Source organism: Carcharhinus amblyrhynchos, chromosome 14, assembly GCF_965287045.1.
Source record: "Carcharhinus amblyrhynchos chromosome 14, sCarAmb.v2.hapA, whole genome shotgun sequence".
Lineage (NCBI taxonomy): Eukaryota > Metazoa > Chordata > Chondrichthyes > Carcharhiniformes > Carcharhinidae > Carcharhinus > Carcharhinus amblyrhynchos.
Window position 1 is genome coordinate 20,574,264 of NC_137337.1, and position 16,694 is coordinate 20,590,957.

A 16,694-nucleotide genomic window follows, 5' to 3' on the forward strand; every position below is an offset into this window, starting at 1 on the left:
GCAGCAGGTGGTCAGGAAGGCGAATGGGATGCTGGCCTTCATAGCGAGGGGGATTGAATATAAAAGTAGGGAGGTCTTGCTGCAGCTGTATACGGCATTGGTGAGGCCGCAGCTGGAGTACTGTGTGCAGTTTTGGGCGCCGCACCTGCGCAAAGATATTTTGGCCTTGGAGGGCATGCAGAGGAGGTTTACTAGGCTGATACCGGAGTTGAGGGGGTTGAACTATGAGGAGAGGCTGAATAAACTAGGCTTGTACTCGTTGGAGTTTAGAAGAATGAGGGGAGATCTCATTGAGACGTATAAGATGATGAATGGGATGGATAGGATAGAGGTGGAGAGACTCTTCCCACTGAAAAAAGACAGTAGGACTAGGGGGCACAGCCTCAAGATAAGGGGGGGGCGTTTTAGAACGGAGTTGAGGAGGAACTTCTTCACTCAAAGGGTGGTGAATCTCTGGAATTCTCTACCCGTTGAAGTGGTGGAGGCTGCCTCGCTAAATATTTTCAAGAAGCGGGTTGATGGGTTTTTGATAAGAGAGGGGATTAAGGGTTATGGGGAGAGGGCCGGAAAGTGGAACTGAGCCACGACAGATCAGCCATGATCTTATTGAATGGCGGGGCAGGCTCGAAGGGCCAGATGGCCTACTCCTGCTCCTATTTCCTATTTCTTATGTTAACATGAGGAAATACTTCTTTCTGCAATGAGTGGTTAGGATTTGGGATATCCTGCCTGATGGGATGCTGGAAAGAGTTCCATCAAGCATAAAAGGCAGTTTGTCAAAGGCAACGGTATAAATCTGGCCCCATGCTTACAAATCCTGGTGAAGACTAACAGCTGGCATGGTGAATGCAATAAGCAGTGATTCTAAGGGCTGGTGTTTCATTCCCTGGGCCAAGAGCCCAGAGTCGGGACAATTCCCGGCTTCGCAAACCTAACCTGGGCTGAAGTGTTTTTGATAGGAGAGGGGATTAAGGGTTATGGGGAGAGGGCGGGAAAGTGGAACTGAGCAGCGACAGATCAGCCATGATCTTATTGAATGGCGGGGCAGGCTCGAAGGGCTGGATGGCCTACTCCTGCTCCTATTTCTTATGTTCTTATGTTAAAAGGTACAGGTGTAAGTTTTAAAACGTATTCATTGGTGTCACAGGTAGGCGTACATTAACACTGCAGTGAAGTTGCTGTGAAAATCCCCAAGCCACCCCACTCTGGCGCCTGTTTGGGTACACTGAGGGAGAATTTAGCATGGCCAATACACCTAACCAGCACATCTTTCGGACTGTGGGAGGAAACCGGAGCACCCGGAGGAAACCCATGCAGACACTGGGAGAATGTGCAGACTCCACACAGACAGTGATCCAAGCCAGGAATTAATCCCAGGTCCCTGGCGCTATGAAGCAGCAGTGCCACTATGTCACATGCCATGCTGAGACCAGATGTAATGGAAGTTGTGATGACCCCAGAATGAGTGCAGAGGCAGGCTGGGTGGAAAGCCTGTCTCAGTGCAGTGGCACTACAGATTTTTTTTAAGAAATAGAGCATGAAACAGACTGTAAGCCATCACACCCTGACTCCCCCCCCCCCCCCCCCCCCCATTCACACCCCCAACCCTCCACACACTCCCCATGCGCTATCTATGCCAACCTATCCCACCTTCCATCTCCCCCATTCCCCCATGGCCTCTCATACCCCCCATACTAACCTAAACCCCTCTATCCACCACCTTTTGCCCATACATCTACAATACCAATTCACCAGGATCCACTGTAGGACCCATGCTGAGTGCAGTAATTAAATGTCTATTGAATAATTCATTATTTAAGAGGAATAATGTCATTGTTTAAAAACACATTCAATACATTTAACTCCCTAAAATCCCTTATAAAGAATGCATTGGAATTCATAGTCCCACTTTGTGTAACTATTTGGAGCTGTTAAGCAAATTGTGAAATGTGACGCACCCCTCTGTGATAATGGAACATAATGTTGCAAATCCAGTAATCCCTCAGGTTTTTTTAAACATAGAGTGAAAAAGCAAGCGCTGATTTTTCTTAAAGAACTACAGAAATAGTTTTTTTTCCCAAATATTTAAAGGGCAGATGTTTTAAGTTGCTTGCCACTTTCTTTAGACAATTCCAATGAGCTTATGCACCTCACCGCACAAACATATCTACCTTTCAACAATCCCAACGGGCACCTTACCTCTGCCAAAGATGTCCCGGGACTGTATCCAAAAGTCTACCTTGTCTTTGCAAAAGGGTCCTCCGTCTATCCAACCAAATCTGCAAAGTTTACACCTGCTCATCTGCATTAATTTGCAGGTGTTGAGGTTTACACTGTTATCGAAAGGCTAACAGGACTGGAGGCCTTTGCGGTTTTATATGCGTATCTGCCTTGTGAATCACCAATGCGAAATCAGAGACAGTCATCCATTGACTATGGTGCAGTCTACTTCTCCCATTATTTTTCCCAGTAAAATTAAAAGGGTTAAAGGAGCATGACTGAGCGTGGGACCCTTGTTTTTTTTAAAGTGCGGCAGTGGGGAGCCGGCACGTGCATTACAGCAAGTGTAAGTAACAGTGGGTAACTGATGGGAAGCCAGGCAGCGATTCCTTGAAGTTGAATGTCATTAAAATTACATTCAATGTGAGTGATACCAAGCCCCACAGCAAGGAGAAATCATCAGTATGTTCTCTCAGTTCAATAGTATTGCATCACTGCAGGTATTGAGCTGATAACATGTAAACTTTAATCTTTCGTGCTTACGTATGGCTTGCTAAAGCTTGCAAATTGAAAAGGCTAACGTGGGTAGAATTAGGGGCAAGTGCCCCAGAGGCAGTGTGATTCTAATTTGTCTACTTACAAAATCTAATTTAAGCAAGAGCTTGAAATCTGTATTTAATGTGATTAAAGCCTGGATTCAGCTGGAAATACTCTGAGCACAAAAAGAGTATTTTTGGTAGGTTGAAATCAAAGGCACACTGGCAGTGGACCAGAGTGTTTTGCATTTGTCAGGTGCCAATTTCCAGTTTGCTGCCATTTGTGTTAAGAGGGCAGACTTTCTTAATAATGGCATTTTATTCTCCCCCCTGCCCAACACCACCCCCACAACCCCGAGAGGAACAGGCTAGGAGATTCAATTCCCCTACAGAGCATTCCATCATTTCTAAAAGTTCTGATGGTGGTTCAATTTATCAATCTCTCCACAACACAAGAATGATGGGATGGAGCTTTGTGTATCATAGCATCCCTACAGTACAGAAAGAGGCCTTTCGGCTCATCGAGTCTGCACCAACAACAATCCCACCCAGACCTTAAACCTGTAACCCTACATATTTACCCCAGCTACCCCTCCTGACATTAAGGGTCAATTGAGCATGGCCACTCAACCTAAGCCACACATCTTTGGACTGTGGGAGGAAACTGGAGCACTTGGAGGAAACCCTGGCAGACATGGGGAGAACATGCCAACAGCTACTCACCCAAGATGGGAATTGAAGCCAGATCCCTGGCACTGTGAGGTAGCAGTGCTAATCACTGTGCCACCATGCTGTCCCATCGAAATACCTTGACCTTCCAATTTCATCTGTGAAAAATACCTTTGTGGCTAACTTCAGGATGGGCTGACTGAAACTAGGAATTCGTCATGTGGAAATCAGTGGGGAAAACTCTCTGTGTCGTAGCTGGAGCACCTACCATGAATGGTGTTTTCCAGTGATAATTGTGGGAAGAATCCTGCAGGATAATTCCTGTGTTCAACTCCAAAAGTAGCAATGACAAAGTTGGAAAGCAACAATGCCTGAGGCTTAATTGCTGAGTTCTCACCTTCAAATCCAGAGGGTTAGAAATTTGTCTCGAATGATGGTGTAAAATGAGAACTTCTGATCAGCGACCCATACCCCACAGTGCCTGATATTTTGTTTAATTGCTGCTTATAGAATTAAATAGCAGATGCTGCGTAGAATGGGCAGCTAATCCCGCACTGCCCATTTTGCGCTACTGTCTGAGACTTGGTACCGATTTTAAAATAGCGAAGTATCCCTAGACCAACAACAGCTCAGAACAAGAAGAGGCCCAAGCCATTCCTCAGCTCCTGAGTTAAGTCAGCAGGAAGATTCCCAGAAAGAGGTGGACTTGAATTCTCTGGCCATTCATGTCCCGTCACTGCTGCCAGTGAGAATGGAGTGTTTGGCGCTCAGTCAAATCTCTGTCCGTTGCAGCGAAACTGCAGAATTCCAGCTGCGGGCGAGTTCAGAGAGTCCGGTCCGTTGTTTAGTGTTTGCCCTGGACAATCCAGAGATGTGCAGGTTAGGTTGATTGTTCATGTTAAATTGCTCCTGAGTGTCAGGGAGCATTAGGAGGGTAGATGAGGGTTACGGGGATGGGACCTGGGTGGGATTGTTGTTGGTGCAGACTCAGGCCAAATGGTCTCCTTCTGGATTCTGTGGAAGATATGAGGTGTGGGTATACCCTCTTAAGAGATAACAATTTCTCACCTTGATGTAAAGAATATGCGTTTATAGCTAAACCAATAACTGGTTTGTATTTGTTGCAGGATACGAAGGTGTTCCAGAGTTCTTCACTGAGCTAATAAACCACATTCAGGTTGTTCTACAAGATCAAAATCCGGAAGCGGCTCAGTTCAACCGGAACGGTAAGGCAGCGGAGCAGGCCACCAACATCTGCGGAGAGCGTGCCTGTTCCGCTGCCTCCGGCTTTGTGACCATGGCAGCGAAAGATCCGTGGCTCGTAGAAGACGACCCAAGCAATAGCAAGCGGCTGCAGCACCAGCGACTAAGTTGCAATGCTGCTTTGCCACCCAACTTTCAGAACTGTGTTGCTCCCATGGCAACGAAGGCGTCTTCACAATAACCACTGAGAACACTGGACCAAAAACCCAAGGCTTGGTCTCTGTTGGGGATCAGCCTGAACCACTTTCATAAATCAACGGAATAATTTTATGTCTTGTCTGAATGATTTCACAGACTGGCACACAGACTGGAGCGCAGAATCGAAGGGATATTGAGGAGCAGGTTGCAGATCCTCTGATAAGCTCAATCCAATTCTTGTAAAACATTAACATAGCAAAAGTTGCTTTTGGTGAGCTCTCACCGTACAGGAGCTATTACTAATGCTCTCAACAGGAATCAATGACAAGAGGCTAATTCATTTAATCAGGAATCCTTCCTTTTCATCTGGGGTATTTGGGCATTCCATCTTTCTTCCCTCTTGACACTTCACTTTAATCAGCATTCAGGCCCCAAATGGTTTGATCTCTATTCAAAACTCTGGCTTCCTTTTTAGAAACTGTAAGACACTCAAGTTAGGCTCCAGTAAGATATGTTTTGCATGTCTGAATAAGGTGATTGATGCTTAGAACAGGGCACGTTGTAGGCTTTGCCTGGCAAGAGTTGTTCTCGGAGAATAGAAGTTCTGTATTTCAAATAAAAATCTAATGGTAAGATTGAGGGGATATTGATGTATGGTAAAGTAGTATTGAGTCCAGATAAAGGCATATGAATTAGGGCAGTTAAAAAAAAAATGCACAAGGCAGACTCTGGCATGATGGTGCATTATCCTTCAGTCATCTTATTTTGTTCAGTTTAATCATTGCTAATGGTGCACTCCCACACATGATTGTCTCTTCATTTGGAAACCAACTGAGTGAATGAAATTGTGCAAATAGCTATAACACATCATCCATATACTGCGATGCTTACAGCTTAGTGTTGCAGAGAGTGATTACTTATCCTTTATTTCCCTTAGAAAAGCAGCATTGAGGAACTTGTGACATATATTTGCTCATTTTTCTAAGCTCACGCTTGACAAAGCACTGAGGTGGATAGCGTCTATAGTCAGCACAGTGTTCTTTCCCCATGCAGACAATGCTTCAGTATTTAAACAGAGACTTCCAGTTTCAGTACCGTTCACCCATAATTTTGAGTTTAAATGATTGCAAAATGAGATGGGAAAGGGATAAGGTATTTGTGTGCTTGGTGTGTTATAGCAGGAAAGCTTGGGGGAAGTTACCCTTTAGAAGCCAAAGGTAAAATGTCTATTTCATTTTATTAATTTCATAATTTCATGCAATCATTGCTCCTTAAATGATCTTTTTCTGCACAAAACAAAACTCCATATTTTTCTGACTCCCATCCAAAATGATTAGGGATGATTAATAATGGAGCCCACTGGGTGAGCAATTTTCATGCATCACAATGTAATTAAGATTGAAGTCAAACTTTAAGTTGGTGTGCCTGTTGGAAAATGTTGCAGCGTTATTAGGCTCAGCTATTGCTGTAATAGACACTCCAGTTCATGTGATCTAGCTTAGGAGAGCTTTGTTGAGTTTATCATAACAATTTACACCTCTATCACTCTAACCTTCTTGCAATCCTTCAAGGTAATGTTATGCCTGGAGCCATTTGGGTGGTTGTAAATGTGACTTGTTCCTCTTGGCTACCGTTTGCTATGGAAACCAGCCCTAAATATGTTTACAGCAAATTAAGTTTAGTGCACTAGCTCTTAGATGGCCATCTTAATAACATCGATGTTTCCTCTCTTGTCTCGTTGCATGAGAAGTAATGTGAGATTAATGAGCAATTTTCTTATTGCCTTAATATATTGGTTCAGCTTTATTGCACTGCTTCATTCTTCAATATAAACTACTGAAAGGTAATTGGGCATTTAGCCATTTTTGTTTAAATGAGAGTTTTTTTTTTAGTTAATCATCTAAGTTGCGATTCACAACTTTCACCCGCATGAGCAATATTGCCAAAGGGCGCAAAAAATTATTTTGCTTCAGTAGCCCATTGGTGCAAGTGTTGCCATGGTACCTGCAGTCTTAAAGCTTTGCTGCTCATTACATAGACCTTGTTCTAAAGAAGGAAATTCAGAAATAAAGCAGCATCCTTCAGTGATGTTGTGAGAGGAGCTCTTGGGATCCACTTCACAAGAATTGTTTCTCTTCCTTCATTCCCTCCTTGGTGCAAATTTCTTTGGTTCCACACACGGAGGCATCAGTCATCAGCTTTCCGAGCCAATTCTGCTATTTGGCCTATCCCGATGAGTGCACTTTGTTTTGGCGGGGCGGTGGATGCCTGGCAACAGCTGGTGGGAATGGCGCATGTGTCAGAAATGGAGTTTCTGACCCTCTGTTTTGAATGGCCAGTACTGGTTAATAAAACTCCTTCCTCAACTGTCCTCTTCTGTAAAATACCAGACAATCCACAGTATTGTCAGGTAACTGTTCAGATTAATGTCAGAATAGTGGCTTGACTCAAATTAACTGCTGAAATATGAATTAGTGCTATTTCAGTGAATTGTTTAAGTTGTGAAGAAATGCTTGCAATGGGGAAACTGGGATCTTGCAAGACTCCCTGTTTATTTTGTGTCCAATAGACTTAATTGTTTTAGGTTCGGTCCCAAGTCCAGCGGTCTTTGTGGGGTAGGTTGCACCTTTCCGTGTGTTAACTTGGCATCTTTAGTGTTCCGCATCAAGCGAGGGATGCTTTTGTTTTAGTTCAGCAAATTCCTGCGTTCAGCTGAACCTCAGCAATTCTTAGATTGGACCAAATATTATTATACAGTGCGTCCACGCAGTGTCACAACAGCGTAACACAATGCTTTCTGGTAATGTTGTAAATGAGAACATACTTGATCACGTTGTGCACTCTTGGTGACCAGTGGAGTGTGTAGTCTTTAATATGTATTTTATGAAATATATATTTTGTGGCACTAGTTATCAGTCTACACAGTTTCACCAAAATATTTTGTATATTAGTTTATCCATTCTTTTTTTTTAACAATTGCTGCTTATGTAAAACCAAAAATATTTGAGGTTTACTTTGCTAATCTTTTGCATGAAGAGCAACATAGCTGTCTCAACGTAAGTGGATGATAGCTCTGATTTCACCTGCTAGTTACTCCATTCAGCACCATTTGAAGAACCTGGTCCTGGGTGTTGACAAGCCATTCAGAATGGTTTAGTGACCAACAGAAGACCAATTTAAAGTATTGCAACCATTTTGCATTGCAAACCAATCATTTAATTATCTTATTTCTTAAACATGCTTCAAGGGACCAGACCTTTGTGTACCATCCAGCCCTGACTTGCGTTCTTTTAGTGTGATGATTGTGTTGTACACCTTCACCTGAATAAGTTTTTTTCAGTTCAGCGCCGTTGACAAAAAGAGGAAATGTGTTTATAATGTGAATCCTGAGATCAGTTTTAGTGTGTTTCATTTTGTAAATGATGCATTGTTTGGATGTATACATGTACATTTTTTCTGAGGTTATGAACATGTTGAGAAGATTGGTAGCTAGTGCACTGAAGCAGCCTGCAGAGCAGAGGACGGTAAATTAGACAGAGTGGGGAAGAGACGGGCCCAAGAGTCTTGTGTGTGTAAGTATGTAAATGACACCAGTGTGGAAGTACATTGCGCAGAACAAGGAAACGTGCATTGCATGGAGACAAGTGAACAAGGCAAAATCAGATGTGTAAAGCCAGTACTGAAGTGCTTTTATGTAAACCGTATGTTTTGCTTTCTATATAAAGTGCTTCCAGTATAATCATTAACCGTGACATGATATTGAGAGCATTTAAGTTGAGGGGGGAGGGCAGGGGAAATTGCCCCGTCAACATGGTTGTTCTTTCAGTTTGACTAGAGCCCTTGTTTGTGACCTTACCCAGTTACACAGTAGTGAAGAGAATGAAAAACTGAACCCCTCTTTTGCCTTATTGGTGAAGGTTTTCTCTTGTATTCTTGTATATTTGGTAATTTAAATAATGACGGTGAACAAACTGTTCTTTGTTGTTTAAAGAAAAAAATCCAAATTGGATTCTTGGCCTTTTTAAAAGAATACTATAGAATAACTCCACAAAATGTAGGTAGCCATCTGTTTCCTTAAGAGTTAGGCATTGAAATACGATCGACCCTACCCTTATTCTTTTGAGCTTCAGTAGAGAACGGGGGATTGTCTGCCTTCCCTGTAGTGGGATTGCACCCCACGCCATTAGAAAACCCATAGGACCAGAAGATCCTGCCAGTGGCAATAGCCAGAGTATTCCAGCCTACATCTCTGCTTCCCAATGTTAATGATGCTGAATTTTGATGTTTGAATAAACCCCATTTTGAAGCTTCAAATGTGACCTGGGTTCTCTATGTCAATTTACAATATTCTATTTCATGAAAGTTGGAGAAGAAGCAAGGACGGTCAGATTGAATTGAAGTTGATTTGAGTGTGGCCAGTCGCAGTATTGCGGTAAATGGAGATTTTTATTATATCCATCGAAAGCAGTAACCTTGTTCAAATGGTTGAGAAAAAGAGGAGGAGGATGTCCCTTGCTTTCTTTTAAATATTTTCATTGTGGTGCTGATTGTTTTTAGTATGTGGGCCATTCGACCACGGGAATCCTAGCTGCTTTTCCCTCGTTTCTTTCTGGAAAGCTCTACAGCCAGCTGTACTCGCCTACCCCCATCTTACATACAAACCCCCTCCATCAGCATACGGCAAGGATTTAACCTGAACCCCTCCTGGTCTGTATAACTCAAAATGCCTTCACGCTCACAACCATTGAGTAGGTAGAATGAATGTGAGTAGGGTCTTTAACCATGCACCCTTATAAATACTCTTCTGCCTTGAATTGGCTGAAGATCCCTGTCATACATGCTTACTGAACCACTGAAGTACACATATAATCGCTAGAGTCACTCGAAATGAGCCTTTCCGTGACTGCAAATCTTGGAAGTTCATGTGGATCTGCACACTTTTAATAGAAAAATAGGATTTATTTGTGAGTTTGCTCCTGTAGTCCCAATAAAAGTGACCGGAAGCCACGTCATTGTGGAAGTGCCAATAGGGCAAGGTAATAATTGCCCACAGTTTGAAACTCCATTAGCTTGCGGTAACCATCTTGCTCTCTATTTGTGGATTGAATCTCTATAACTGCTTTCAGCTAACAGCTGAGAGGTGATATGTATTTGGGGATGGGGAAATTCACGTTTCAGGTAAAGCGCTTTCAAATTTTACCTTGGCTGATGTATAACTTAGAAAATCTAATCGTCCAGCGCAGAACCAAGTGGCAGGCGTTGCCCATGTTCGCGAACAGGACATTTTTGATCAACTGATGCAAGTGTTCAGCGTTCATTAAGTCCTCATCAAACAATGTGTTGGCACGTTAGGATGTGATGACAGGTCGGGGCAAAGGGCTAAATGAATGTTGCAAGTTCATGCCTTTCTTGCTTGAGGGTTTTTATTTCAGACTGTTGCAGTAGTAGTTGAAGCTGTTTAGAATTAAATCATTTTTGATGTGGCCAACAGTTGGATGCCCTGTCACTCGGTGTGTCCTTTGCTGAGCTGTGTCACACTTGCTGCACGTTAAGGGACAGGAAGAGCCTTCCGCAGTGTGATAGCATCAGTTGATTACACAAGGTGAATTGGATTATTCATGGTGAGCCCTTAAGACCATTGGTGTATTGTTTTAAGGGAACTATGGGGAACATGTTCATATCTTTCTTTCATAAACTGCAGCTCTTCAAACCCTTGCTCCATTTGCAATTTCTTTTCGATTTTGACGTTTGAGAAGAAGCAAGGATTGCCGAATTAAATTTAGTCTGCCTGTAAGAAAATCAATGACTTGGTGGGCCAGCTAATGGGAATTCCTGGACTAGCTAATGGCAATGGCAAGTTGTGTTACTGAGTGATTGGCTACATCTCCTCTCAAATTCCCTGCTTGACATTTCCAGCACCCACCTCACCCTCAGCTATAAAGGACCACGTCCACAAACACCATCTAATTCGCTCTCGGTATAGCATGTCAGGAATGACACATCTCCCTCGGTAAGAGCTGCAGAATGAACGTTGGTTGAGACTGTCAGTTGCAGTTCAGCCTCCCCATCGGAGGGACTGAACAAGTTACGGTTCTCCTTCCAACAACCTTCTGGATTTATTTAAATCGACAACATACATGTGATAAGCTCAAGTACAATATGACCTCTTTTGTTCCAGTATTTTTGTCTTACAAGTTACTTCGAGAATTAAGTGTTCCATAACACCATTAAAGGTTACAAACCGTACATTTCAATGCCTTCCATTTTTACCCCAAATTTATAGCAAAAATGAAACATGTATTATACAGAATTTTCACTGAACAGTAACGTCATGCCTAAGTGTCTTAAAATGTTCAAAATTGTTCCGTACAATATTTTGGGGTGGTGATGAATCATTTGCAGTTTAAAAAGTTTGCAGTTCTGCTGTTGTAGGAGGTTGGACAGGAAAATGGGTCGAAACTGTGTCCTTCCAATTTAGATCTGGGTTCAGATCTAACAGCAGAGCTGTGAAATTTTCTAAGGGTCCAATGGGAAATGCGTGGGGCAGTCTAACACAGTCGACATGCGACGTCAAGCTACCAAAACTCTACTGGTACATCTTTGAGAAAGAAAGTATGGAAAATGGAAATGTCACGATCTGGATCGAGGTTCAGAGATGTCAGTTTAAGATAGTAGAGAATCTGTGCTCTGTATGTCATTAGGCGTAGAGTAGATGCAATATTCAGCTGTTACCACTCACCACAGCCATCTTTCATGCTGAAAAATTGTCTCCATTGAAAGTGTAACCTGTACATCTAATGAGCTGTGGCCCACAAAAGGAAGGTTGAATGCAATGTCCAGAAACTATTGTCTATTGATTTATTAATAGTTGCCTGTACATTACACCTGTAAAATTTTTTTTGTCATTGTGAATGCTTTTCGGTTTCATGTATAATCAACACTTTAAAAAAAACCTAATGTTTTATTCAGCTTGTGTATTTGGTTTCTTGCTGCTGAACAGTGTTTGGTGTAAACCGTAGAACTGTATATGTAATTGAAATTGATGCATGTCGACAAGATCCACTACCTCTTTTTTGCTTCAACAAATGGATAGCAGGTTCTTGGTTACTCACCGTGTTCCCGAATAGTGGCTTTTGTTTTAAAAAATGGCTCGTTACGATGTGATTGAAAAGCTTGAGAAAAACTGACCGAAGGAAATCATTGTCGCGTTATCTGTATTAACGGAAGATCTGCCTCACTTTGCAGTGCAATCAGTTGGGTTTCACCAATTTCCTCACTTGTGCCTTGAACCTAACCGTGCTCCTTTCCTCACTGTGTGCATGATCATACATTCACCGAAATAGTAAAAAAAATATGAATTGCAACATCTCCAGTGGTCTTTCTGTTTTTGCTTTTGGGGCGTGACCTCCTGTCTTGTCCTGTCTCGTCAGCTTGCTCTGCTCTTTATCCCAAAACCTCTTTGCTTAATGATTCAAAGTATCCCGCCCTCACCTCCCCTCTCTATACCCCTTTTCATTTCATGGTAAGCTCATGCCCAGAATTGAAATTTGTTCAGTCTTCTTGTCCAAAGGAACCGGTCTGTATCTGTGTTTTGAAACCCATCACTATTAAATGCCGAAGAATTGCCACTCTAAATACTTTAATTATTTTTGCTTGTAATCACCTTGTGTAAAGTGCAGGCTTTAGTTTCTCTTGTAGATGAAGTTACATTGTGGTTCCAATTCAATTTTGTTGATGATGCTGAAGGTAAAATGAGACCAGTTTATTAGCTCAGGGATGCTGTGCAGAGGCGCACGCTGAGCTGGATTTGGACTGAGGAAGCGGGACCAGTGGCAAGCGGGCTGGAAAGTTGCCAGCGGAGAACAACATGCTAGCTTACTGGCATCTTCCTGCCTCTGGACCGTTGTACAAGAGGTTGATTTGAAGGGGCGTGTGTGGGTTGGAATCATCGAATCTCTACAGCAGGAGGCCATTTGGTCCATCGTGTCTGTACTGTCCACAAATCCACCCCAGACCCTATTCCCATAATCCCACATATTTACCCTGCTAATCTCCCTTGCACTAGGGTCAATTTAGCCAGGCAATTGACTTAACCCATACACCTTTGGACTGTGGGAGGAAAATGGAGCACCCGGAGGAAACCCACGCAGACACTGGGAGAAATTGCAAACTCCACACAGACTGACCCGAGGCTGGAATTGAACCCAGGTTTCTGGCGCTGTGAGGTAGCAGTGCTAACCACTGTGCCAAAGTGGTTCCCAAGTGAGGGCTCCTCATCTGTAAGCGGTCGTTGTCCATTTAAATCAATTAAAGGGCACACAGAAGATGTCAAGTTTTCCAATAGCCATGCGGTTTCCTACTGAGACCAAATCCTGGCCAATGAATGGCCACCAGTTGCAAACTGGGGGAGGGGATACTGTTCCTTAGACTGTTCATCCAGATCCCTTTTAGAAGCCTACACTCCTTGAAATGTCTGATTATTACAAGTTCCAGTAGGGAAAAAAGCCCATTGATGATCTGGGAGTATATATCAGTGTAATAAATAAATAAATTAGTTCATCACAGATTGTGAATCTCAGGCTATTAAGCAAAAAGATGGTTAAGGTTTAGGGGAGAGAGGAAAAAAGGTCAATGAAGAGATGACTGAAAAGAATATTTCAGGAGGCTAGGAAGAAGCAAAGAAAGAATGCCCAACAGCAAGGCAAGATTAACTTGGGATGAAATTCTAAAGAACAAATAGCACCCAAGATATAAATGTCCATTGTGAAGTAATGTAAGAGGGTGTGAGTTAGTAATAAGACCTTATATCCAGCATTGTCTAGCATTTTCCTATTCGTGTCCATTTCCAAATTAAATAGTTTATTAACTCAGTCTGCAATTTGTGGAGCTGGTCAAAAATATATGGCCTGTCTTGTTCTATAAAAAGTGCTAGAATCTGCTATTCACTCCTAGTGTTTAGAATATATATTTTCATCTGTGGGACATAGGCATCGCTAGCTGGCTAGCATTTATTGCTGTGGATCTGGAGTCACATGTAGGCCAGACCAGGTAAGGACAGCAGATTTCCTTCCCTAAAGGATATTAGTGAACCAGATGGGTTTTTCCATCAATCAAAAAATGGTTTCATGGTCATCAGTAAATTTGTTAGTTCCAGATGTTTTTTCATTGAATTCAAATTCCACCATCTGCCTTGGCAGGATTTGAACCCAGGTTTCCAGAACATTCGTCGAGTTTCTGGATTAATAGTCTAGCAATAATACCACGAGGCTAACACCTTCCCTTAATTACAGCACTTGTGGTAACACTTAACTGGTTTTCCTCACTCCATCGTGAGTGCCAGGAATCCATTTAGTAAAATGGGTAATAAATTAGAAATGTATCAAGTTGTTCTTGAAATTCAGATTTTAATCCAAGATTAAAGGGTTTCACTGAATGTAAGCGTAGAATCTTGAATTAACTTTTAATACAATTATTTAAGTTGTATTCATTTTCACGTTTTAAGATTTTTGGCAGTTTTTACTACTTAAGCAGAGCCATGAATTCATGTTACTGGATTACAGTTCAGGATATTGGTGAGACTGCATGCACTGTGGATAGTTCTGGTCCCCTTTTTTAAGGAGGAGTATAGTTGTACTGGAAGCAGTTCAGTGATCCTTCACAAGGCTGATTCCTGGGGTGAGGTGTTTGTCTTATGAGGAAAGGTGGAGCAGATTGGGCCTATACTCTTATGGTGTTCCAAAGAGGGGAAGCTGATCACACTGAAACACATGAGATTCTGAGGGGGTGGGGGTTGACAGGGTAGTTGCTGTGAGTGTGTTTCCTCTTGGAGGGGAATGTAGAATGCAGTTTCAAAATGCAGGGTTTCCTGTTTAAGACGAAGATGAGGAGGGATTTCTTATCGAAGAGTCATTAATCTTTGGAATTCTCTTCCACAGCGAGCAATGGAATGGAAGGGGAAATGGGTGGAAGTGTGCTACCATGTCTTGCTGCCTTTCTCTTGCAGCAGTATCTGCTCCACCTGGTCTCGCATCTTCTACCCATTCTTTGTGAAGACTATAGAATCCCCACAATATAGAAAGAGGTCATTCAGTCCATCCAGTCTGCACTGACTTTCCAAAACAGCATCTCACTCATGCCCTCCCCTCTGCCCTATAAGCCTGTGTATTTACGGTGGCTAATCCACCTATCCTACACATCTTTGGGGTGTGAGTGGAAGCTGGAGCACCTAGAGGGAACCCACACAGGCACGGGGAGAAAGTGCAAACTCCACTCAGGCAGTCACCTAAGGCCTGAATTGAACGCAGATCCCTGGCAGTGTGAGGCAGCGGTGTTACTGTGTCTTCCAAGGGGGCTCCCTGCTAGGTGTTCAGGTCCATATCTCCTGACAAGTTCTCCAAGGCATCTGATCAGGCAAATATACACCGCACTTACTCCTTTTAGGCCAAAACTTATGAGAATTTCTGCAATAAATCTTCATAGAATACTGACGAAGTCCTGACAAACAATCCTAGAAAATCTTCCTTTTCAAATCTCTAGCAGCAAGTTGAACAGCTGAAGGTGAGTATGTCTTTAGTAGAACTCAAAATCCTCAACAAGGATTTGTTTATTGTCAGTTGGTTGTTCGCTGTTAGGAGAGGGCATTTCCTCAAGTGTTATCCATCAAAATGCCAAATAATATCATTAATGAACACTCCTTGGTAATTTATGTGGAAATCAATTCCTTGATCATCCTCCAGGTGGCTGTCCCGAGCAGACTTTACCAAGATGGCGTTATGCAGTAAATGCAAACCAAACTGGTGTCTCAGCTCAAAGACCCCCAGCTTGGCCACCTCAGACACTCTTTAGCACCCAAGTGAGCAGTCAAAAATGACCCCTCAATCTTTAACAATGACAAAAGGTCAATAATTTGAAATGTTAACTTTGTTTTCTGTCTGCAAGATGCTGCCTGACCTCCTGAGTGTCTTCTCGTGTTTATAACTTTTATGTCAGATTTCCAGCATCTGCACTGTTTTGCTTTTATGACATGTTAGTAAGTGATTTATTATAACAAAGGTGCTGGCACTTTCACAGCCTCTGCAGCACTTAATACAAACCCGTAGCACTCAGCATTAAATTCTGCTGTGTATGGATGTTTGTGGCATTTGTTACAGGATCTTATGCAACACCACATTACCTGCCTGATTTATAACTCCTTGAGACAAAGGCCAAAACATCATTAGAATCCTACAGTGCGGAAGGACAGTCGGACCATCAAGTCTGCTCTGACCATAGTCCAACCCAGGCCCTATCCCCATAATCCCATGCATTTACCTGAGCTAGTGTCCCCCTGACACTGAGGGGCAATTTAGCATGGCCAATCCACCTAACCCACACATCTTTGGACTATGGGAGGAAACTGGAGCATCTGGTGGAAACCCATGCAGACATGGGGAGAATGTGCAAACTCCACACAAACAGTGACCCAAGCTGGGAATCGAACCCAGATTCCTGGGGCTGTGAGGCAGCCACTGTACCATAATGCTGCCTGTGGTTTACAATGGCTATCTGCGGCTGGTATATTGGGAGGACTGCTGTTTTTTGGAGGGCAATTGGCCAGGATTGAATAACAGTGATTTTTTTTGTTTACTTTTGAGGATCAGGGAATATTTATGTGGAAACGCCACTTCAAGTCTCCGGGGTAGGTTATATGTATTTGGCCTGGTCTTTGGAAGATTGCTCATCCCATACGTTGCGTGTTCTTAAAAATATCTTTAAATACTAAAGGCAGAATTCATGAGTGGACCACATCCAATAGCAGGGGCAAAATTCAATTTATCCACCTGCTTTCTTACTCTCCAATATTGACCTTCTGTTTGGATCCAGTTATTC

At 42.8% G+C, this 16,694-nt stretch overlaps 1 protein-coding gene across 1 annotated transcript in view; it reads left to right on the plus strand.

The window, feature by feature from the left end:
• The window catches only part of itpk1a (inositol-tetrakisphosphate 1-kinase a), a 201,508-nt gene extending 189,061 nt beyond the window's left edge, over positions 1 to 12,447 (plus strand). The window contains exon 11 of the mRNA XM_080202372.1: positions 4,553 to 12,447. Coding sequence (XP_080058498.1) covers positions 4,553 to 4,869 — 317 coding nt within the window. The 3' untranslated portion in view covers positions 4,870 to 12,447. The remainder of the gene's footprint in view (positions 1 to 4,552) is intronic.
• Positions 12,448 to 16,694: the final 4,247 nt, after the last annotated feature.